Below are 22,941 nucleotides of genomic sequence, written 5' to 3'. Positions count from 1 at the left end.
CAACCCTGGTGTCAAGCACCATGACCTACCAACTGAGAGCCATACATGACCAAGGAATTTTACAGACTAGCTGGATGATTAAAAAGGATGCACATAATGTTGCCAAACATTTCCCAGACTGAGCCATACTGTAGATATTCGAATACATGGCTCTGGCATTTCCCGTTTCAGAAGTGTTAACATACACAAATGGGAACAGTGCATGGAGATAATAAACTTGGAATAAAGAGACAAACATGCCGAAGGGAGTGCAACGAACAAGGACTACAACACAACACAGATATAAATAATGATGGACTACAATTACCACAATGTTGAGAGCGGAAGCCCCGATAAAGAGCTTTCCGGTGTGTGGTTACCAGGGATACCGATGAAAGCTACGTCGATGTTCTGCAACGAAAGCTGGCTTGTGAATTTAGTTTATGAAGGAAACCCATAGTTATGAGATGCAATATATTCTCACCTATGAATCTATTTTACGCTGAGTTTGCTAGCTATATTCTACAATAGTTTGTTTGTCAACGGTGACTGAATCTCCAGCTAGCTAACGTTACTTCCATAAGTTAGCTAGCAAGTTGCTATCGTTTGCGCTCTAACATTGCTAGCTGGCTAATGTTAGCTTTAGCAAGCATATTCTAGTGAACGTGTGTTGGGTCACTTGGCAGCAACGATGTTTATTTATCTCAGTAAGAAGGTAGGCATCCATTTCGGTGACTTTTAGCTGTCAGATAGTTTTGTTGATACGCGTGAAGCTTCCATACGTCTCTCACTTGTTGTTGCCTATCAAGATTAGAAACGCATCAACATGCCATTATGATTAATATTCTATTCATCACCATCATGCACATAGTCTCTTGCATGCTTGAGCCAGCCATTTACTGCTAGCTAGCTAGTTATGAGACCTGCAAACTAACGCTAGTCATAAAACTTATGCCTGTTGGCATAAGCAATACAATCAATGTCCCTTTGCCTACAACAGTAACAACCAGTTATAATCAATTTGATCTAAATGCACAATCCTCTTCCCCTCTCAGATTGCCATCCCCAACAACATACGGCTGAAGTGTGTGTCATGGAACAAAGACCAAGGCTTTATAGCCTGTGGAGGGGATGAGGGTCTTCTCAAAGTCCTGAAGCTGGAGACACAGACAGGTGAATTGGCTTTCCAACACAAGTTACCTCTCTATAAATTGAGATTGGCTGAGAGTACCATCTGAGCTATGTTATGCAATGTTTACAAACCCATTTGATTCAGATTCATTTGAGTTATTTAGCAGACACTTTTATCCAGAGTGACTTACAGGAGCAATTAGGTTTAGTGGCTCAATGCTCTCAACCGTGATGCTACCTGCCTCCCAGATTCCAAATGTTTGTGAAACAGAGCTAGAGTAGCTAATTGTGTGTGAAAAACAATTTAAAACCGAAATGAGCTTGGCAACAGTAGACATACTCTGCCAGCAGTATTATGTCAATTAGAAAGTAGGATGGTGAGTTTCTATCTGAGCTTCACCTGTGTTACCTAAAGGGCTCAGACTTTTCTGTTTCCATTGGCACGAATGTCTCATGGGACCATGGCCCCGGCGGACTTGCTCTGACTTGGGGCTAAGGCCTGGCCACCGGTACTTTTCAGCTGGCATTTACAGAACAATGGCTAACTGTGGACTTTTAACGCCTTGCAACTGTCTTTGTGATGCAGAGGTTGTTGATTCTACTCACCCCAAGTCTTTAGTGTCACACTCCCGATGGAAACACAATTACACTAGAGCCTACATTAACATAAAACACTGGTGTGGGGTAAGTCTTAGGTGGAAGTGCAGCATAATGGTGTTAGGAACTAATTTGCTCGGGCTTCTCTGTATTAGGCTACTTTAGAGCTAAGGTATGATTCAAGCAGCTTGTGATGTTGACAGGCTTATTGAACTCACTATAGGCTAGATAATCAAATCAAATGTTATTGGTCACATACACGTGTTTAGCAGATGTTATTGCGGGTGTAGCGAAATGCTTGTGCTTCTACTTCCGACAGTGCAGTAATATCTAACAATTTCACGACAGATACCTAATGCACACAAATCTAAGTAAAGGAATGGAATTAAGAATATATAAATATATGAATTGGATATGTAAATATATGGACGAGATTGGCTTGGTTTAGGCTTGAGCATTTCAAATCATGCAAAAATGTGCACCTTTTGTATCCAGAGAAGAAGAAACACTTAAGGAATAATTACTTAGTGTTAGGAATTACTGTACTAGTATCCTATAAAGGAATTAGGAGTGTCCTATATATGTAATTAGCCTAAACAATAGTGTTGTAATTGTACAAACACACACAAAAAAAAACATGACCTCTTGTTCTCATTGGTGCTGTGAACTTTCAACAGACGATGCCAAACTCAAAGGACTTGCAGCACCCAGCAATTTGTCAATGAATCAGACACTTGAAGGCCACAGTGGTAAGTAAAGCGCTATGTATGCCTCTTTCTGGGAGCCAGTGGGACCTCTGAACTCTGTTTGTTGTTTGGTATGACACAGGTGCAGTCCAGGTTGTGACGTGGAATGAGCAGTACCAGAAGCTCACCACGAGTGACCAGAATGGTCTCATTATTGTGTGGATGCTCTACAAAGGTAGGCTACACTGTATAGTCACATTTACTGATAATAATGCATGGGGGGGGGGTTGGTAAAACACAAGATCCATCAGGATGCCTGTGGTCAGAAAGACTGTAGGCGTGTTACACTTGAAGGATATGTCAAGTCAGAGAAACACTTCAGCCATCTTGAAGCCATCTCAGTGTTGTCCATTTCTGTTGACTATTATGACATAATGATATGGTGTGGGACTATGTGATGATTATAATGATTGTGGGACTATGTGATGATTATAATGATTGTGGGACTATGTGATGATTATAATGATATGGTGTGGGACTATGTGATGATTATAATGATTGTGTGACTATGTGATGATTATAATGATATGGTGTGTGACTATGTGATGATTATAATGATTGTGGGACTATGTGATGATTATAATGATTGTGGGACTATGTGATGATTATAATGATTGTGGGACTATGTGATGATTATAATGATATGGTGTGGGACTATGTGATGATTATAATGATATGGTGTGTGAATAGGCTGCTGGTACGAGGAGATGATTAACAACAGGAACAAGTCCGTGGTGAGGAGCATGAGTTGGAATGCAGACGGCCAGAAGATTTGTATTGTTTACGAGGACGGGGCAGTCATTGTTGGATCTGTAGATGGTAAGTGCTCCTCTCTTTAACACGTCTGTCTGGACAGTTTGGTTCGTTTTCCCAAACAGAGATTAAGCCTAGTCTTGGGCTAAGAAACACTTGACCTAAGAATTGTTTTTCTAATTCATGCACTGGGCCCATCGGGTTATTTCAGTTTTAACAGTCAGAACAAGTTGTCATTGGATTGCCGTTGCTTTCTCACACCCATTGTATTTTTTTTTTTTTTTTAATTTTACCTTTATTTAACTAGGCAAGTCAGTTAAGAACAAATTCTTATTTTCAATGACGGCCTAGTAACAGACGGCCTAACTGCCTGTTCAGGGGCAGAACGACAGATTTGTACCTTGTCAGCTTGGGGGTTTGAACTTGCAACCTTCCGGTTACTAGTCCAATGCTCTAACCACTAGGCCACCCTGCCGTATAATGGTAATGAGAAAAGCATCATGTGGCACGTGGTTGTTTTATAATGGATCTGTTTTGTCTTTTTAGGTAACCGAATCTGGGGGAAAGAGCTCAAGGGAATTCAGCTCGCTCACGTGGCCTGGTCGCCAGATAGCAAGATCCTCCTTTTTGGGATGGCCAATGGGGAAATCCACATCTACGACAATCAGGGAAACTTCATTGTAAGTCTGGTAGCCTTTGAAAAAGATAGCAACACCCCAAAAGTAACGATGGATAGTTTTGTACACTTAGTAAAGGTGCGCGTTTCAATTGTTCTAGAGTGTTTAATGCAACCCCACTTCTGAAGAGTGGATAACATAGTTCTAGGAGACTTAGAGATACTCATTATGTTGCAGATGAAGATGACGGTCAGCTGTCTGCACAATGTGACTGGAGCCATCAGTATCGCAGGGATCCACTGGTACGCAGGATCAGAGGGCTACGTGGAGCCAGACTGCCCCTGCCTGGCCATCTGCTTCGATAACGGACGGTGTCAGGTCATGCGATACGAGAGTGATGAAAGTGAGTGAATTGGTCAATAACTTTTGTGAAACAGCACAGTTAAAAATATATGGCAAATAGAAATCAAACTGGATGGACATCAGAAAAAGATGGGTGAGGTTGAGGGTAGAGGAAGGACAAAATAGAACTATTGTAAAATAGATTGTGTTCATAAAATGTATATAGTATGTATAAGCTGGAAGTAGAAACCTGTGTGTTGTTGTTCATTAGTTTGTTCCAATGGGTAGAAGGGTGGTTAAGGTAGTGGAAAATAATTAGGGAAAATATAATAAATAAGTTTTAAAAAATATATATGTATGTGTGTATGTACAGTTGAAGTCGGAAGTTTACATACACTTAGGTTGGAGTCATTAAAACTTGTTTTTCAACCACTCCACAAATTTCTTGTTAACAAACTATAGTGTTGGCAAGTCGGTTATGGCATCTACTTTGTGCATGACACAAGTCATTTTTCCAACAATTGTTTCAATTCTAATTCACTGTATCACAATTCCAGTGGCTCAGAAGTTTACATACACTAAGTTGACTGTGCCTTTAAACAGCTTATAAAATGATGTCATGGCTTTAGAAGCTTCTGATAGGCTAATTGACATCATTTGAGTCAATTGGAGGTGTACCTGTGGATGTATTTCAAGGCCTACCTTCAAACTCCGTGCCTCTTTGCTTGACATCATGGGGAAATCAGCCAAGACCTAAAAAAAAATTGTAGACCTCCACAAGTCTGGTTCATCACTGGGAGCGATTTCCAAACGCCTGAAGGTACCATGTTCATCTGTACAAACAATACTACACAAGTATAAACACCATGGGACCACACAGCCATCATACCGCTCAGGAAGGAGACGCGTTCTGTCTCCTAAAGATGAACGTACTTTGCTGCGACAATTGCAAATCAATCCCAGAACAACAGCAAACGACCCTGTGAAGATGCTGGAGAAAACAGGTTCAAAAGGATCTTGGTACAAAAGTATCTATATCCAAAAATATAACTATTTGGCCATAATGACCATCGTTATGTTTGGAGGACAAAGGGGGAGGCTTGCAAGCTGAAGAACACCATCCCAACCGTGAAGCACGGGGGTGGCAGCATCATGTTGTGGGGGTGCTTTGCTGCAGGAGGGACTGGTGCACTTCACAAAATAGATGGCACCATGAGAAAGGAAAAGTATGTGGCTATATTGAAGCAACATCTCAAGACTTCAGTCTTGACTTCAAGTTAAAACTTGGTCGCAAATGGGTCTTCCAAATGAACAATGACCCCAAGCATACTTCCAAAGTTGTGGCAAAATGGCGTAAGGACAAGTCAAGGTATTGGAGTGGCCATCACAAAGACCTGACCTCAATCCTATAGAAAATGTGTGGGCAGAACTGAAAATGTGGAGGGGGTGGAATGGGGAGTTAGAAAGGGAAATGGGGAGGGGGTGGAATGGGGAGTTAGAAAGGGGAATGGGGAGTTAGAAAGGTGTGAGGGGAATATTGAGGGGGTGGAATGGGGATGAGGGGGTGGAATGGGGAGTTTGAAAGGGGTGAGGGGAATATTGAGGGGGTGGAATGCGGAGTTAGAAAGGGGTGAGGGGAATGGGAAGGGGGTGGAATGGGGAGCGAGCGGAATGCGGCGGGAGAAAATTGAGCTTTGTAGAGATTGCAGAATCCTTGACAGTTAAATGTCGGCTGTAATGACATATTGTCAAATTATGCCAGAACCTCAAGGTCTAAACTGTAAAAGAGATATTTACATGTTTTCATTTTAACATCATTCCAATCAGTTTTGCCTGCTGGGTGGAAACCCCTGGCTAAGTTGGTTACATTTGAGTAAGTTTGGGGTAATATCGTGATAATGACAATGAAGGTCCTTGCTCCACCACCAATTCCCCTTCCTTGTAAACCCTTTCTCCTGACCATCTCCAGGCCCAGTGTTCATAGACACACTGATGAATGTGGCCAGTATCCAGTGGAACCAGTGTGGCAGCGTGCTGGCTGTGGCAGGCTCCCTGAGGGGCATGGAGAAGGAGGTCAACGTGGTGCAGTTCTACACCCCATTCGGAGAGGTGAGAGAGCCAGGACATCCCAGACGCCAACCTCTCTCATAGCATAGCTTTCAGATGTTCCCTGGCAATGTGGAAAGTTGCAGGCAAACATGACTTGTTTTTAGTTTAAGTCAACCGGCTTTCTGAGTTAGACTGAATGATACCAACCCGAAATAAATTAAGTTTGTGTAAATAAAAAGTTATTTAATAAGTTGTATGAATACAAAGTTGTGGCAGATCGGCATTGATGTCAAAAGGATTCTATGTGACTCCAGTTGCGTAGATCTCCAGTTAGGATTCGGCCCCTACAGAGTACACAATATTGTCATTAGGCTATATGGCATTTGACCAAAGCAATTTTTACTCCCTTTTGCATAGCATTTGCGAACATTGAAGGTACCTGGCAAGCAGATGACAGAGGTTGCTTGGGAAGGGGGAGGACTGAGGATTGGACTGGCTGTTGACTCCTACATTTACTTTGCCAACATAAGGCCCGATTACAAGGTAAAACAATCATCCGGGGAATAATCGGCTCTGCTTGAAGGGGTAACAGGGTTTCTTGTACTTTGGTTAAATTCTCTGTGTTTTAAAAACTGTTAACACAAGCCGTTAGTAAATGGAGATTAATATGAAATGAAAATGATTTTAGTGTGAGAGGTAGGCCCGTTTAGGGTCTCATAAAATCGGCGATGCGGAGAATGCAGACGGAATCACAGAATACAGACGTTAAAACAGAATTCAACAGTTTAAACAGTTTGATGCTTTGAACACATAGTGTGGCTGTTTTAAAACATTTATTAAACTTATTGCAACATTTTTATTTAAGTTTCTCATAATACATGAACAGAATGCATCAGTGATTTAGTATTTGATACCATTGAGGAAGCAACGTCATGCCATGAGAATGCTATCTAACGACAATGTCTTCTGGTAGATGGAAAGGCTTTCCTGAAAACCTTCTCAATTAAATGTTAACTACAACAACAACAAAAAAGCCTTCATGTCAGAATCATATCATGATTATATGCATCAATCCGGTAGGCATTTACAGGAACACCTCTAGCCAAACACAACAGTCGACAACACAGAATGATAGAGAAACGCCCTTACACCACACAGACGGAAATGGGAAATATTGTATTAGGTTTAGCTTTTTAAGCCAATAGTTGCTAACCAGGGGTGGGATAACGTCAATGTTGTGTTGATTAGATAGTAGCTGAGAGCTTGCGGAGTCTTGATACTTTTGAGATGTATTTATGACAGTTTGCGGTAGAACAAGTAAAAATTGCATGCACTTTCAGAATTGTTTGGGGGAGCGACTCATAGGTGGTCTGCGAGCTACTGGTAGCTATCGACCTGTTAGAGACCCCTGAGTTAAAGATACTAACAAAATGAACACTAGCAGAGATGACACAGCTCTGTTGTAACCAGTACTTACTGTACCTACTGTAGTATTCTTTAAAAAATGCTTTTATTCTGTCCAGTAGCAGTGCATGGGTACAATCACCAAGCCATATTGCAACCTGTGATGTGATAATTGTGTTGTTTGCTCTGTAACCCGTTCGTTAATACGCCACCGTGATATACAACAAGGCAGAATAAATTCAACCACACATTTGTTTCATCACAAAACCGGAGAGTCCGGTGAAGTCCACAAAGCAACTATAGCATTTAACGAATGGTTGCATGACCTGCAGCATGGGCAAGCAAGTTAATCCGTTAAACAACTGATTTACAACCCCGGAGAGTTATTGCAAGTCAGCACATAAACAACAGGAGCACTACCTCCAGCACCGTTTCAACTTCAAACATTATTACATTTTTTTAATCCTTTATTTAACTAGGCAAGTCAGTTAAGAACAAATTCTTATTTTCAATGACGGCCTACCGGGGAACAGTGGATTAACTGCCTTGTTCAGGGGCAGAACGACAGATTTTTACCTTGTCTGCTCAGTTACCTTTCGGTTACTGGCCCAATGCTATAACCACTAGGCTACCTGCTGCCCCAGGTTAAAGAGTGACTGCCTTTAAAAAGCAACAAATCACTTTGAAAATGGGCTATGTGGCATCGATATGAGTCAGGAAAAAGGTATTCTAGTTGACAAAATTGACTACAAAGTGTAAATCGGATAATTTAGGTCATAAAGTCAGTCTCGTCTAAACTCATCTGACTCTGTCGTAACAGTAGTACACGCTTTAACTTTTTGTTGTGATAGGATTCTAGATAAAATGCCTACTAGCCTAGCTTCCTCTCATGGGAAACAATGAACCAGCTAAGTTAGCTAGCTAGTTAACGTGGGTCTACTAGGCTACATATTGAACTTCAATCGTCTCAGGCCGGTTGCACAATATATTCATTTATAGTTAGATCAGAATCACCTTTATACTCATTGGCCTGTATGGAGAATTAAGTCCAAATCGCCATCTCCGTACATGGCTTGGGAAAGGGACGATTTAGCTAGCTAGCTACTGCAGGACATCAACACAAGCACACCAGAAGCAATTACGTTTTGCTTTTCATGTGATTTGGTTGGTGTAGTGGTTAAATTGTCCAATACAATTGTCCCAATACAATTTCCATTCTGATCCTTTAGCCACAATGGAGAGTGGTGAAATGTTCGTCTTGACGCAGACATATCCAATGTCCAGAGTTTGATTCAAGTTGAAAATAATAATACATCTATTTGTTGTTCTTCTGGATACAAAACATTTATAGAATTCTACCAAAACATATTCTGATCATTAAACTAAAGAAACAAACAGCATGGTAAACATGGTGTTGTATGGTCAAAAGACTGTGCTGCCATTCCAGTCACTCCCAGTAGGCCATGGAGCAGGTAACTGTATAGAGGGGGAACACAGACTTGACAGGGGATCAATGGCAAACACACAAACAACAGGAATGCATCATGAATTGGAAACATGCAAATATACAATATGATCTATTTGGCTCCTACAGTTGGTGTGACTCCAAATCCAAAATGGCCTCCCTCGGTGGTGTTTTGCAGCACCAGGACTAACCACAGTTGAGCTAATTGGCTAATTGTTTATTTATTTCAATGTTAAGGGAGGTCAAATGCTTTCTGGCATCAATCAAATGTGACGATGGCAACATGTCATGCTCTTTTTGTCCAGATAGCATCAGATTCATGGTCTACACATACTGAGACAGAGAGGTGCTGTTTTTCACTGTCCAGACAGCATCAGATACATGGTCTACACATACTGAGACAGAGAGGTCCTGTTTCACTGTCCAGACAGCATCAGATTCATGGTCTACACATACTGAGACAGAGAGGTGCTGTTTCACTGTCCAGACAGCATCAGATACATGGTCTACACATACTGAGACAGAGAGGTGCTGTTTCACTGTCCAGACAGCATCAGATACATGGTCTACACATACTGAGACAGAGAGGTGCTGTTTCACTGTCCAGACAGATACATGGTCTACACATACTGAGACAGAGGGGTACTGTTTCACTGTCCAGACAGCATCAGATACATGGTCTACACATACTGAGACAGAGAGGTGCTGTTTCTCTGTCCAGACAGCATCAGATTCATGGTCTACACATACTGAGACAGAGAGGTGCTGTTTCACCGTCCAGACAGCATCAGATACATGGTCTACACATACTGAGACAGAGGGGTGCTGTTTCACTGTCCAGACAGCATCAGATACATGGTCTACACATACAGAAGACAGAGAGGTGCTGTTTCACTGTCCCAGCATCAGATACATGGTCTACACGTACTGAGACAGAGAGGTGCTGTTTCACTGTCCAGACAGCATCAGATACATGGTCTACACATACTGAGACAGAGAGGTGCTGTTTCCCTGTCCAGACAGCATCAGATACATGGTCTACACATACTGAGACAGAGAGGTGCTGTTTCACTGTCCAGACAGCATCAGATACATGGTCTACACACACAGAAGACAGAGAGGTGCAGTTTCACTGTCCAGACAGCATCAGATACATGGTCTACACATACAGAAGACAGAGAGGTGCTGTTTCACTGTCCAGACAGCATCAGATACATGGACTACACATACTGAGACAGAGAGGTGCTGTTTCACTGTCCAGACATCATCAAATACATGGTCTACACGTACTGAGACAGAGAGGTGCTGTTTCACTGTCCAGTAAGCATCAGATACATGGTCTACACATACTGAGACAGAGAGGTGCTGTTTCACTGTCCAGACAGCATCAGATACATGGTCTACACACACAGAAGACAGAGAGGTGCAGTTTCACTGTCCAGACAGCATCAGATACATGGTCTACACATACAGAAGACAGAGAGGTGCTGTTTCACTGTCCAGACAGCATCAGATACATGGTCTACACATACTGAGACAGAGAGGTGCTGTTTCACTGTCCAGACAGCATCAGATACATGGTCTACACATACTGAGACAGAGAGGTGCTGTTTCACTGTCCAGACATCATCAAATACATGGTCTACACATACTGAGACAGAGAGGTGCTGTTTCACTGTCCAGACAGCATCAGATACATGGTCTACACATACTGAGACAGAGGGGTGCTTTTTCCCTCTCTTGTATGAATTCTATGGTGAGATACTGTAGATTCAGCAAAGTAATGAAAACACAGAAAGACGAAAGATCATTTAAAAAAAAATATATATATATTTTTTTATTGGTCAAGTTTTTGGGGAAAGCCTGGCTTCCATTGGCATTCATGAATACACACCACTGATTTACTCTCCATCTCATCTCTCTCTGTCTCTGTTTCTCTGTCTCAACAGTGGGGCTACTGCTCCAACACAGTGGTGTATGCCTATACCAAGCCTGACCGGCTGGAGTACTGTGTGGTGTTCTGGGACACCAAGAACAACGAGAAGTTTGTCAAGTACGTCAAGAGCCTCATGTCCATCACCACGTCCGGAGACTTCTGCATCCTGGCCACCAAGGCAGATGACACACACCCACAGGTACACCCACAGGTACACACACTGTCTGGTACACACACACTGATACAGGTACACACACTGGTACACACACCGTCTGGTACACACACACTGGTACAGGTACACACACAGAAGTACATACACTGGTACACACACTAGTACTGGTACACACGCACACACCCAGGTACACACACTTGAACACACACTGTCTGGTACACACACTAGTACTAGTACACACACACAACCAGGTACACCCACAGGTACACACACTGGAACACACACTGGTACTGGTACACACACACATCCACAGGTACACACACTGTCTGACACACACACACACACACACACACACAGGTACACACACACTGGTACATACACAGGTACACACTGGTACAGGGCTCCCGAGTGGCACAGTGGTCTAAGGCACTGCATCTCAGTGCCAGAGGTGTCACTACAGACACCCTGGTTCGAATCCAGGCTGTATCACAACCGGGCCGTGATTGGGAGTCCCATAAGGCGGCGCACAATTGGCCCAGCGTCGTCTGGGTTTGGCCGGAGTAGACCGTCATTGTAAATAAGATTTTTTTTTCTTAATTGACTTGCCTTGTTAAAATAAAAGTTACACATATACATCTACACACACCGACACAGGCAGAAGGACTGGCAGCCTCGCCGGGTCGCTAGGCACTAACTTACAACTATGTTGAATGGAATCAAGACGACATTTACAAAGGGATGAGTTGTTGATATAGGAGAGGCCTAATACTGGACTTGAATGACCCGTCATAATGAACTTGGCTTGATCACACATCCACATTATTATGTTCAAAGCATTCAACCGTTGAACAGTTCCAAGTAAAGTGTTACTCAAATCTGACAAGCAGTAAGAGAAAGTAGAACTTGGAAGTACTGTCAGAAACAACTTGTAGCTTGATCAGTCTCATGTCAGTATCTCTCTGCGTGTCATGCCTTCTCTTGTTTTCAAATTCATTGCCACAAAGGAGGATGCTGACGTAGAGTCGGGAAATAATGCCATGGTAATGTACACCCTCTAAATATGACCCTGTATGTCAATGTCCACCCTCTAAATATAACCCTGTGTGGTAATGTACACCCTCTAAATATGACCCTGTATGTCAATGTCCACCCTCTAAATATAACCCTGTGTGGTAATGTAAATCCCTCTAAATATAACCCTGTGTGGTAATGTAAATCCCTCTAAATATAACCCTGTGTGGTAATGTAAATCTCTCTAAATATAACCCTGTGTGGTAATGTAAATCCCTCTAAATATGACCCTGTGTGGTAATGTAAATCCCTCTAAATATGACCCTGTGTGGTAATGTAAATCCCTCTAAATATGACCCTGTGTGGTAATGTAAATCCCTCTAAATATGACCCGGCGTGGTAATGTAAAACCCTCTAAATATGACCCTGTATGGTAAAATACACCCTCTAAATATAACCCTGTGTGGTAATGTAAATCCCTCTAAATATGACCCGGTGTGGTAATGTAAATCCCTCTAAATATAACCCTGTGTGGTAATGTACACCCTCTAAATATAACCCTGGATCGTAATGTAAATCCCTCTAAATATAACCCTGGATGGTAATGTAAATCCCTCTAAATATAACCATGGATGGTAATGTAAATCCCTCTAAATATAACCCTGGTAATGTACACCCTCTAAATATTACCCTGTGTGGTAATGTAAATCCCTCTAAATATGACCCTGTGTGGTAATGTAAATCCCTCTAAATATGACCCTGTGTGGTAATGTAAATCCCTCTAAATATAACCCTGGATGGTAATGTAAATCCCTCTAAATATAACCCTGGTAATGTACACCCTCTAAATATGACCCTGTGTGGTAATGTAAATCCATCTAAATATAACCCTGTGTGGTAATGTAAATCCCTCTAAATATAACCCTGTGTGGTAATGTAAATCCTTCTAAATATAACCCTGTGTGGTAATGTAAATCCCTCTAAATATAACCCTGTGTGGTAATGTAAATCCCTCTAAATATAACCCTGTGTGGTAATGTAAATCCTTCTAAATATAACCCTGTGTGGTAATGTAAATCCCTCTAAATATAACCCTGTGTGGTAATGTAAATCCTTCTAAATATAACCCTGTGTGGTAATGTAAATCCTTCTAAATATAACCCTGTGTGGTAATGTAAATCCCTCTAAATATAACCCTGTGTGGTAATGTAAATCCTTCTAAATATAACCCTGTGTGGTAATGTAAATCCCTCTAAATATAACCCTGTGTGGTAATGTAAATCCTTCTAAATATAACCCTGTGTGGTAATGTAAATCCCTCTAAATATAACCCTGTGTGGTAATGTAAATCCTTCTAAATATAACCCTGTGTGGTAATGTAAATCCCTCTAAATATAACCCTGTGTGGTAATGTAAATCCCTGTAAATATAACCCTGTGTGGTAATGTAAATCCCTCTAAATATGACCCTGTGTGGTAATGTAAATCCCTCTAAATATGACCCTGTGTGGTAATGTAAATCCCTCTAAATATGACCCTGTGTGGTAATGTAAATCCCTCTAAATATGACCCTGTATGGTAAAATACACCCTCTGAATTTGACCATATATGATGAAGGTGATTGAGTTTTGTATGACTGTTGAAGAAATGAATGACTTTGTCTTGTTTTCCAGTATGTGCTGGTTCTCTGTAACTCCATTGGGACCCCACTGGATTCAAAATACATTGACATTGGTGAGTGATTTTTTTTTTAGAAAGATAAGAGAATATTATGTTTAAAGCAGGTTTTAATAAACTGGAACAGTGTGTTGCTTCACAATGTATCAACGATAGTTTAGTTCAATTTCCCTGATAACACTTCAAAAGTGTAGATGTCAAGAAGTGCACGTCAGTGGAGAGACACCTTGCCGTTTTGGACAATGTGAATACTTTAAACACTTTGGCAGGTTTTGTACCAGATTCCTCTGGAATGAGAAAGCCCGGCACTTCCTACCGCTGATCTGTCACCCAGTTTCAAAGAGCTGCCGTCTCGTCTGGGGTTCTACCCGCCAACAATCCTTCCCTTTCATGGGCTTGTTCATGACATACACTCTGAAGATTCCCCCCCATCTATAGGTCTCCTACACATTCTGTAATATTCCTTCTGCCCACGTTGCAAGCCAAGTCTGTGCTACTGGCCAAACGTTTACCCAAGACCATAGCGGAGGCAGTTCAAAGTCTGTCACCTGAGAGGGCTGGGAGAGCCTCAAAGATATCCAAGTGTCAGAGCATGCTGAATCAACAGTAAAGAATGTATACTTCCTCTTTGTGGTTAATCTTCCTCACTGTGACCCGAGGAGACCTCTTCGTGGGCCTGGAGCATTGCATTGAAAGAATGTGCCTGTCACTATTTTTGTTTCTGGAAATTATAATGTTTATTTATATAAATTGTTTATTTAGTCAGAATATTATTTTAGCTGTGAAGTTTTTCACTGATTTTATGAATGATATAATTACATTTTTGATTTCTGTTGCTACGTTTAGCTCCGGTGTGTCCCACTGAACACGACCCTTGGTTACAGATTTTGATTGAATTTAGGATCCTTAGTTTACTGAAATAACCTTGGACCATGTCACCTCGGACAGATCCTCTGTTCGTGACCATGACTAAGACCCATGTGATCGCTGCGTCCAAGGAGGCTTTCTACACCTGGCAGTACCGTGTGGCCAAGAAGCTAACTGCCATGGAGATCAACCAGGTGTCCAGGACCAGGAAGGAAGGTAGGGAGAGGTGAGTGCTGCCGGTACCGGGCCTGTTCAGAGGATAGAATAGGGAATCATGTCAACTCTATTCATTCCGTTTCTATCCATAAAGTTCAGGTGGCAAGGTTCAGACACCTTGCACAAGAGAAACAAACCAGATTAAGATCTTCTGTCATTTATGAGAAAATATCCAGAATGAAACCAAATAAACTGAACGGAACCACCCCTCGACATGACGTTATTCTGAACTGTTGATTTGGTCTGTGGCACTAATATCATGAAACAAGTGAGTTTTGCAGATTTTTAAGGGGGTCAGAAGATGTTTAAGATTAAAACCAATCAATAAAATGTATTTATAAAGCCCTTCTTACATCAGCTGATTTCACAAAATGCTATTACAGAAACCCAGCCTAAAACCCCAAACAGCATGCAATGCAGGTGTAGAAAACCAAAATTGGACTTCTGCTTAATCCCAACCCCTCTAAAAAAGACACATACAGTGACTTGTGAACATATTCACCCCCCTTGGCATTTTTCCTATTTTGTTGCTTTACAACCTGGAATTAAAATAGATTTTTTTAGGGGTTTGTATCATTTGATTTACACAACATGATTTACACAATAAGCTTGGCACATCTAGCCACTGGGATTTTTGCGCATTCTTCAAGGCAAAACTGCTCCAGCTCCTTCAAGTTGAATGGGTTCCGCTGGTGTACAACAATCTTTATGTTATACCACAGATTCTCAACTGGATTGAGGTCTGGGCTTTGACTAGGCCGATCAAAACATTTAAATGTTTCCCCTTAAACAACTCGAATGATGCTTTAGTAGTGTGCTAGGGGCATTGTCCTGCTGGAAGGTGAACCGTCCCAGTCTCAAATCTCTGAAAGACTGAAACAGGTTTCCCTCAAGATTTTCCATGTATTTAGTGCCATCCATCATTCCTTCAATCCTGACCAGGCTTTTTTTTTGAATTTATTTAAACAAGTAATTTTTTCCATTTCACTTCATCACTTTGGACTATTTTGTGGATGTCCATTGCATGAAATCCAAATAAAAATCTATTTAAATTACAGGTTGTAATGCAACAAAATAGGAAAAACACAAAAGGGGGATGAAGTTGGAGTGGAGGACTGCGCACTCATGAAGAACTTGTTGTGGAGGTTAACTGCCTTTGCATGGCAGGCAATGGCATCTTGGATTGCAAGCTCACTTCCCGACAGATTTTTCTGGTCAGACCCGGGATTTGAACTGGTAACCCTCCGGTTGCTGGCTGGCCTCTAACCGCTAGGCTACCTGCCACCCTAGTCTCTGGCTTGTTTGATCCTGTGCAAGGTGTTGACATTGAAATGAAAAATGTCCATTCATCTGCCTGAACCAGTAGACAGACAGTAGACGGCGGGTTGACCAGTGAGTCAGTGATACTGACCTCAGACAGACAGGCAAGAGTAGGGCCTACTGTCCTGCCAGGGATGTTCCTGTCTGCATGCCAACACATCAGCTTGAAGGAAAGTCTAATATGCTCTCGCTCTCGCTCTCGCTCTGTCTGTCTGTCTGTCTGTCTGTCTGTCTGTCTCTGTCTGTCTCTGTCTGTCTCTGTCTGTCTGTCTGTCTGTCTGTCTGTCTGTCTGTCTGTCTGTCTGTCTGTCTGTCTGTCTCTGTCTGTCTGTCTCTGTCTGTCTCTGTCTGTCTCTGTCTGTCTGTCTCTGTCTGTCTCTGTCTGTCTCTGTCTGTCTCTGTCTGTCTCTGTCTGTCTGTCTGTCTGTCTGTCTGTCTGTCTGTCTGTCTGTCTGTCTGTCTGTCTGTCTGTCTGTCTGATTGATTGATTCAAGGGGCTTTATTGGCATGGGAAACATATGTTAACATTGCCAAAGCAAGTGAAGTAGATAATATGCAAAAGTGAAATAAACAATAAAAATGAACGGTGAACATTACACTCACAGAAGTTACAAAATAATAAAGACATTTCAAATGTCATATTATATATATATATATACAGTGTTGTAACAATGTACAAATGGTTAAAGCACAAAAGGGACAATAAATAAACATATTTGTTGTATTTACAATGGTGTGTGTTCTTCACTGGTTGCACCTTTTCTTGTGGCAACAGGTCACAAATCTTGCTGCTGTGATGGCACACTGTGGTATTTCACCCAGTAGATATGGGAGTTTATCAAAATTGGGTTAGTTTTCAAGTTCTTTGTGGATCTGTGTAATTTGAAGTAAACATGCGTCTCTGATATAGTCATACATTTGGCAGGAGGTTAGGAAGTGCAGCTCAGTTTCCACCTCAGGTCTGCCTACGGCGGCCTTTCTCAATAGCAAGGCTATGCTCTCTGAGTCTGTACATAGTCAAAACTTTCCTTAAGTTTGGGTCAGTCACAGTGGTCGGGTATTCTGCCACTGTGTACTCTCTGTTTAGGGCCAAATAGGATTCTAGTTTGCTCTGTTTTTTTTGTTAATTACTTGACACATTGGAAATAATTATCTTTTTGTTTTCTCATGATTTGGTTTGGTCTAATTGTGTTGCTGTCCTGGGGCTCTGTGGGGTCTTTTTGTGTTTGTGAACAGAGCCCCAGGACCAGCTTGCTTAGGTGACTCTTCTCCAGGTTCATCTCTGTAGGTGATGGCTTTGTTATGGAAGGTTTGGGAAACGCTTCTTTTTAGGTGGTTGTGGAATTTGGCTGACTTTTTTCTGGATTTTGATAATTAGCGGGTATCGGCCTAATTCTGCTCTACATGCATTATTTGGGGTTTTACGTTGTACACAGAGGATATTTTTGCATGCAGAGTCTCAATTTGGTGTTTGTCCCATTTTGTGAATTCTTGGTTGGTGAGCGCACCCCAGACCTTACAACCATAAAGGGCAATGGGTTCTATAACTGATTCAAGTATTTTTAGCCAGATCATAATTGGCATGTTCAATTTTATGTTACTTTTGATGGCATCAAAGGCCCTTCTTGCCTCTCAGATTGTTCACAGCTATGTGGACCATCATGCCAAATTGAGTCGAAGGCTTTTTTGAAATCAACCAAGCATGAGAAGACTTTGCCTTTGTTTTGGTTTGTTTGTTTGTTAATTAGGGTGTGCAGGGTGAATACGTGGTCTGTCGTACGATAATTTGTTAAAAAGCCAATTTGACATTTGTTCAGTACATTGTTTTCACTGAGGAAATGTATTTGTCTGCTGTTAATGTTAATACAGGGTATTTTCTCGGTCTCTCTCTGTAGGGTTTATCATATTGATGATAGTCCATCTGGGACCACTGAGGGCCCCCTGGACTTTGCCAAGGCCTTCACTGTGAGTTGCATTTTTAGAAGCACACAAACACCCACTTTGTTAACACAAGCTGAATATATCACCCTCGGTTACAATGCCTGTTAAAACTCCCAAGATAGAGCTATCAAAAAATACATTCAATAAAGTTGCATGGAAATTGTTAATTCTTAACCTATTGCCTCATATATTTTCCTTTTCTGTTTTAGGCAACACGAGACCCCATTTGTTGCATCACAGCAACAGACAAGACACTGATTGTGGTAGGTATTTCTCTCAGGATTTTAATTGAGTATTAAGTTCTATCAATGATCAGAAAAGTTCAGTTTGGAAATGTTTTTTTTTTTTACCGTGTTTGTCTGTTTGTGATCAAAGGGCCGTGAGTCTGGTACCATCCACAAATACAGCCTCCCTAACGTTGCTCTGGTGCAGAAATACTCCTTGAACTACCGGGCCTACCAGCTCTCACTCAACTGTACCTCCAGGTCAGGACTGTTGGCTGGTTACTGTAATATGACACCATACGTGGTGTTTCAGTAGTAGATCTTGATAAGAGATTATAACAATGAAGCTTATTGCTTGCAGTACAGAAGTACAACCGACATAGCATTGCTATGAACCATCTGAACAATTATTGCCTGGTTCAAAAGCTGTTTGGTGAACTTCATGCAAGAAACAAAGTGACGTTATTTGTTAAAAATTATTGTAAAATCTTGTATTGATAAAAACCCATGTTTTTCTTTAGCCGCCTGGCGATTATTGATATTTCGGGAGTGCTGACGTTTTTGGACCTGGAGGTGCGTTCGTCTTCGGATGATGGCTCTGGAAGCCAGGCGGGGACAGGCGACCCCTCCAAGTTTGAGCGTAAGGACGTTTGGGACATGCTGTGGGCCAATGACAACCCTGATCTGTTTGCCATGATGGAAAAGACCAGGATGTACGTGTTCAGGAACCTGGACCCAGAGGTGTGTCCCTCTGACATACAGTACCAGACAAAAGTTTGGACACACCTACTCATTCCAGGGTTTTTCTTTATTGTTGCTATTTTCTACATTTGTAGAAGACATCAAAACTATGAAATAACTCATATGGAATCATGTAGTAACCAAAAAAGTGTTAAACAAATCAAAATATATTTTACATTTGATATTCGTCAAAATAGCCACCCTTGAAAGCTTTGCACACTCTTGGCATTCTCTCAACCTGCTTCACCTGGAATGCTTTTCCAACAGTCTTGAAGGAGTTCCCACATAGGCTGAGCACTTGTTGGCTGCTTTTCCTTCACTCTGCTGTGTTTTGTTTTGTTGACATACAATTTCTCATGATTTTAATATTCCATATTAATCAGGAACCCATTCAAACGTCTGGATACATTTGCAACTTTGAAGACCTGGAAATCAAATCGGTCCTGCTAGATGAAATCATGAAGGTAACCTTCTTTTCTTCATATGCAAAAGTCACACTTTCCGTAATACCGGTAATATGACAGCAAATAAAGTTAGGCAGTTAGCTGTACGGGAACAGATGTTTACTATTGCTATTGGAATACATACAGGCTCCCAGCAGAACACAAATGAATGTGCACAACAACAGCAAAGACGTGTCTATTTCTGTTAGTTATGTAAAGTATACTTTGCTAAATGAAGTCGGATGCCAAAAGGTCCGGAATATCCATGATGCAATGGGAATGTGGAGTGATCTTAGATTTCCTCTTAGGATCCGGAGAGGCCGAACAAGGATTACCTCATCAACTTTGAGATCCGTTCCCTCCGCGACAGCCGCGCGCTGATCGAGAAAGTGGGCATAGAGGACGCCTCCCAGTTCATCGAAGACAACCCTCACCCCAGACTCTGGTAAATACATGGACAGTCATCTTGTTCCCGGCCCCCTTTGGGGAAAAAGCATGCGGATGAGGTTACATAGACAGTAACCCTGCATGTCATGGAGTCACTTAAAGGGACAGTTCATTCCAAAATGATAGTTTCAGAACACCTCATAAGTTGTCTTCGGTTGAGATATGTCCAGGTCCCTGGCCATCTGATGTGTGCATCCAGCTATATGCTGACCTTGCCATCTGATGTGTAGATCCAGCTATATGCTGGCCTTGCCATCTGATGTGTAGATCCAGCTATATGCCTCAAAAATAAACACAATATCCAGTTTTTGTTTGTGTTTAATTTGGTTTTGAGGCATGCAGCTGGATCTACACGATTGATGGCTTGTGATTCTTCTTGACATTAGACTACTTTTAAAGTCTGAACATGACTTATCATTTGATATTGGAGTGAACAGTCTCTTTAAGGCCTTTCAATAATCTATTCTGTCAGTCAGTCCTCCATTCTTACCCAGTTTGAATGGACTCTTGTATTGACATCAATGTCTACCCTGAGCCTTTGCAGCCTTTCCAGTAGGCGCTCACACCCAGCAAGCATCAGTTTGCTCAGAAAACGTGCCACACAGACGTTTGGGTCGGGGGTCAAAATATATTTGTAGGACCTATGTGACGTCAGAAAGTGGGAACTCAATGCTTTTTACAAGTGTATGGTCTGTTTAATGATGTTCTCCTCAAAGAACAAACAGAGGAGAAACTGTGGCATGTGTAACATGTGGAATGTCTTGCAACACAGAGATTTACAGAAGGAGATTTGGCCTATTCTTAAAATATCAGTCCTAGTCACATTTTCAGTTTAGTTGTATGCTCGTATTTGAAGAACATAATTTAAGGTGAGCCTGGGCTTTCCATCCCTGATACAGGTTGAAAGCATCACTGTCCTTTTTTTTTATTTATCAAAGGCTAATATTCATCTGGTTATGTGGGAGAATCCCCACGCTGGCGCGACGGAGTATGGTTGATTTATCTCGCTGTTTTGGTAGCACTCGGCTAAAGGATTCTGGTTGAACGAGGACTTCGGCTCCCCATGTCATTTTTCACACCGACTCGAGGAATTTTGGAACTTTTGGGGAAGAAATGTCCCTTTCCTCCCCTTGGTGCTGAAACCAACCTGTCAGGGGTGAGAAGTCCATTCGATTGACTGAAAAAGGTGTAGTGGTAGAGACCTGATGTGCCACAGATATTTTGACATGCCTGTATTGCCCGCAAATGTTCCATTTCTAAAGTGCTCCGTGTACAAGATGCATGCCAACGGTAACGAGTCATTTTCAGGATCAGGAGTTCAGGTGGAGCAAAAGTTGTAAGAACAACCTTCGTCACTCACTCACTCACGCGCACACACACACACACACACCATCCCATCACCCCCAGTCTGATTCAGGATACTCCATCCCAACACTCCAGTCTGATTCAGGATACTCCATCCCAACACTCCAGTTTGATTCAGGATACTCCATCCCAACACTCCAGTTTGATTCAGGATACTCCATCCCAACACTCCAGTCTGATTCAGGATACTCCATCCCAACACTCCAGTTTGATTCAGGATACTCCATCCCAACACTCCAGTTTGATTCAGGATACTCCATCCCAACACTCCAGTTTGATTCAGGATACTCCATCCCAACACTCCAGTTTGATTCAGGATACTCCATCCCAACACTCCAGTTTGATTCAGGATACTCCATCCCAACACTCCAGTCTGATTCAGGATACTCCATCCCAACACTCCAGTTTGATTCAGAGCACTCCACCCCAACACTCCAGTCTGATTCAGGATACTCCATCCCAACACTCCAGTTTGATTCAGGATACTCCATCCCAACACTCCAGTTTGATTCAGAGCACTCCACCCCAACACTCCAGTCTGATTCAAAACACTCCACCTCAACACCCCCAGTCTGATTCAGAACACTCCACCCCAACACCCCCAGTCGGATTCAGACCACTCCACCCCAACTCTCCCCAGTCTGATTCAGGATACTACATCCCAACACTCCAGTTTGATTCAGAGCACTCCATCCTCTGCCATCTCCTAATTGGTTATACCCACGTGGGTGATTGAAAGACTAAATGTTTTGCCGGTTGTCGTGGTACAAGTGTAGATGCCAATCACCATATAAGTTCAAAGATGAAGAAGCCTGGAAGGAGGAGAGATGACTATAAACGATTCGGTTGGCCGTTTTATGTGTGGATTAATTGTTGGAGTAGAAGACCTTGAGCATTTCAGGTAAAATAACAACTCTATGTTTATATCCCAGTACAAATTAGCTAGCAACAGCAGCTAGCTAAATAGGACAAATTAGCTAGCAAGTGCAAGCTAACTAGCTAAATTGCCATACATGTTGAATGATTTTCGACCTGTCCCCAAATTAATGTCATTGGTTCAGAGTTTGTTTTGATATTTTAACCTGCGTGTCGTGACCGCGTTTGGTGTAGGGGACAAAATCAATGTATGCACGATGGCGCACACGCGTAGCCGGTTTGTGTTCCGACAGCTGCGCCACTCTGGAGTCTTATTTGGACATACAACTGAAGTCGGAAGTTTACATACACTTAGGATGGAGTCATTAAAACTAGTTTTTCAACCACTCCACACATTTCTTGTAACAAACTAGTTTTGGCAAGTCAGTTAGGACATCTACTTTGTGCATGACACAAGTCATTTTTCCAACACTTGTTTACAAACAGATTATTTCACTTATAATTCACTATATCACATTTCCAGTGGGTCAGAATTTTACATACACTAAGTTGACTGTGCCTTTAAACAGTTTGGAAAATTCCAGAAAATTATGTCATGGCTTTAGAAGCTTCTGATAGGCTAA

General features: G+C 41.9%; 1 protein-coding gene across 2 annotated transcripts in view; it reads left to right on the top strand.

The window, feature by feature from the left end:
• Window positions 1-263: 263 nt before the first annotated feature.
• The window catches only part of wdr35 (WD repeat domain 35), a 44,953-nt gene continuing 22,275 nt past the window's right edge, over window positions 264-22,941 (top strand). The window contains exons 1-19 of one of the 2 annotated variants that reach the window (XM_090211601.1): window positions 338-694; window positions 1,035-1,152; window positions 2,385-2,456; window positions 2,536-2,628; window positions 3,144-3,272; window positions 3,753-3,886; window positions 4,061-4,226; window positions 6,135-6,274; window positions 6,632-6,757; window positions 11,033-11,218; window positions 12,196-12,231; window positions 13,875-13,935; window positions 14,827-14,971; window positions 18,177-18,246; window positions 18,432-18,485; window positions 18,598-18,707; window positions 18,968-19,187; window positions 19,571-19,651; window positions 19,939-20,075. In XM_090211601.1, coding sequence (XP_090067727.1) covers window positions 671-694; window positions 1,035-1,152; window positions 2,385-2,456; window positions 2,536-2,628; window positions 3,144-3,272; window positions 3,753-3,886; window positions 4,061-4,226; window positions 6,135-6,274; window positions 6,632-6,757; window positions 11,033-11,218; window positions 12,196-12,231; window positions 13,875-13,935; window positions 14,827-14,971; window positions 18,177-18,246; window positions 18,432-18,485; window positions 18,598-18,707; window positions 18,968-19,187; window positions 19,571-19,651; window positions 19,939-20,075 — 2,102 coding nt within the window. In that variant the 5' untranslated portion in view covers window positions 338-670. Of the gene's footprint in view, window positions 695-1,034; window positions 1,153-2,384; window positions 2,457-2,535; window positions 2,629-3,143; window positions 3,273-3,752; window positions 3,887-4,060; window positions 4,227-6,134; window positions 6,275-6,631; window positions 6,758-11,032; window positions 11,219-12,195; window positions 12,232-13,874; window positions 13,936-14,826; window positions 14,972-18,176; window positions 18,247-18,431; window positions 18,486-18,597; window positions 18,708-18,967; window positions 19,188-19,570; window positions 19,652-19,938; window positions 20,076-22,941 lie in introns of both variants that reach the window. The other variant, XM_021574840.3, reaches the window with a different exon arrangement.

Source organism: Oncorhynchus mykiss, chromosome 19 (assembly GCF_057628025.1).
Source record: "Oncorhynchus mykiss isolate SJ-2025 chromosome 19, ASM5762802v1, whole genome shotgun sequence".
Lineage (NCBI taxonomy): Eukaryota > Metazoa > Chordata > Actinopteri > Salmoniformes > Salmonidae > Oncorhynchus > Oncorhynchus mykiss.
This window is presented reverse-complemented; position numbering and strand designations above follow the sequence as displayed.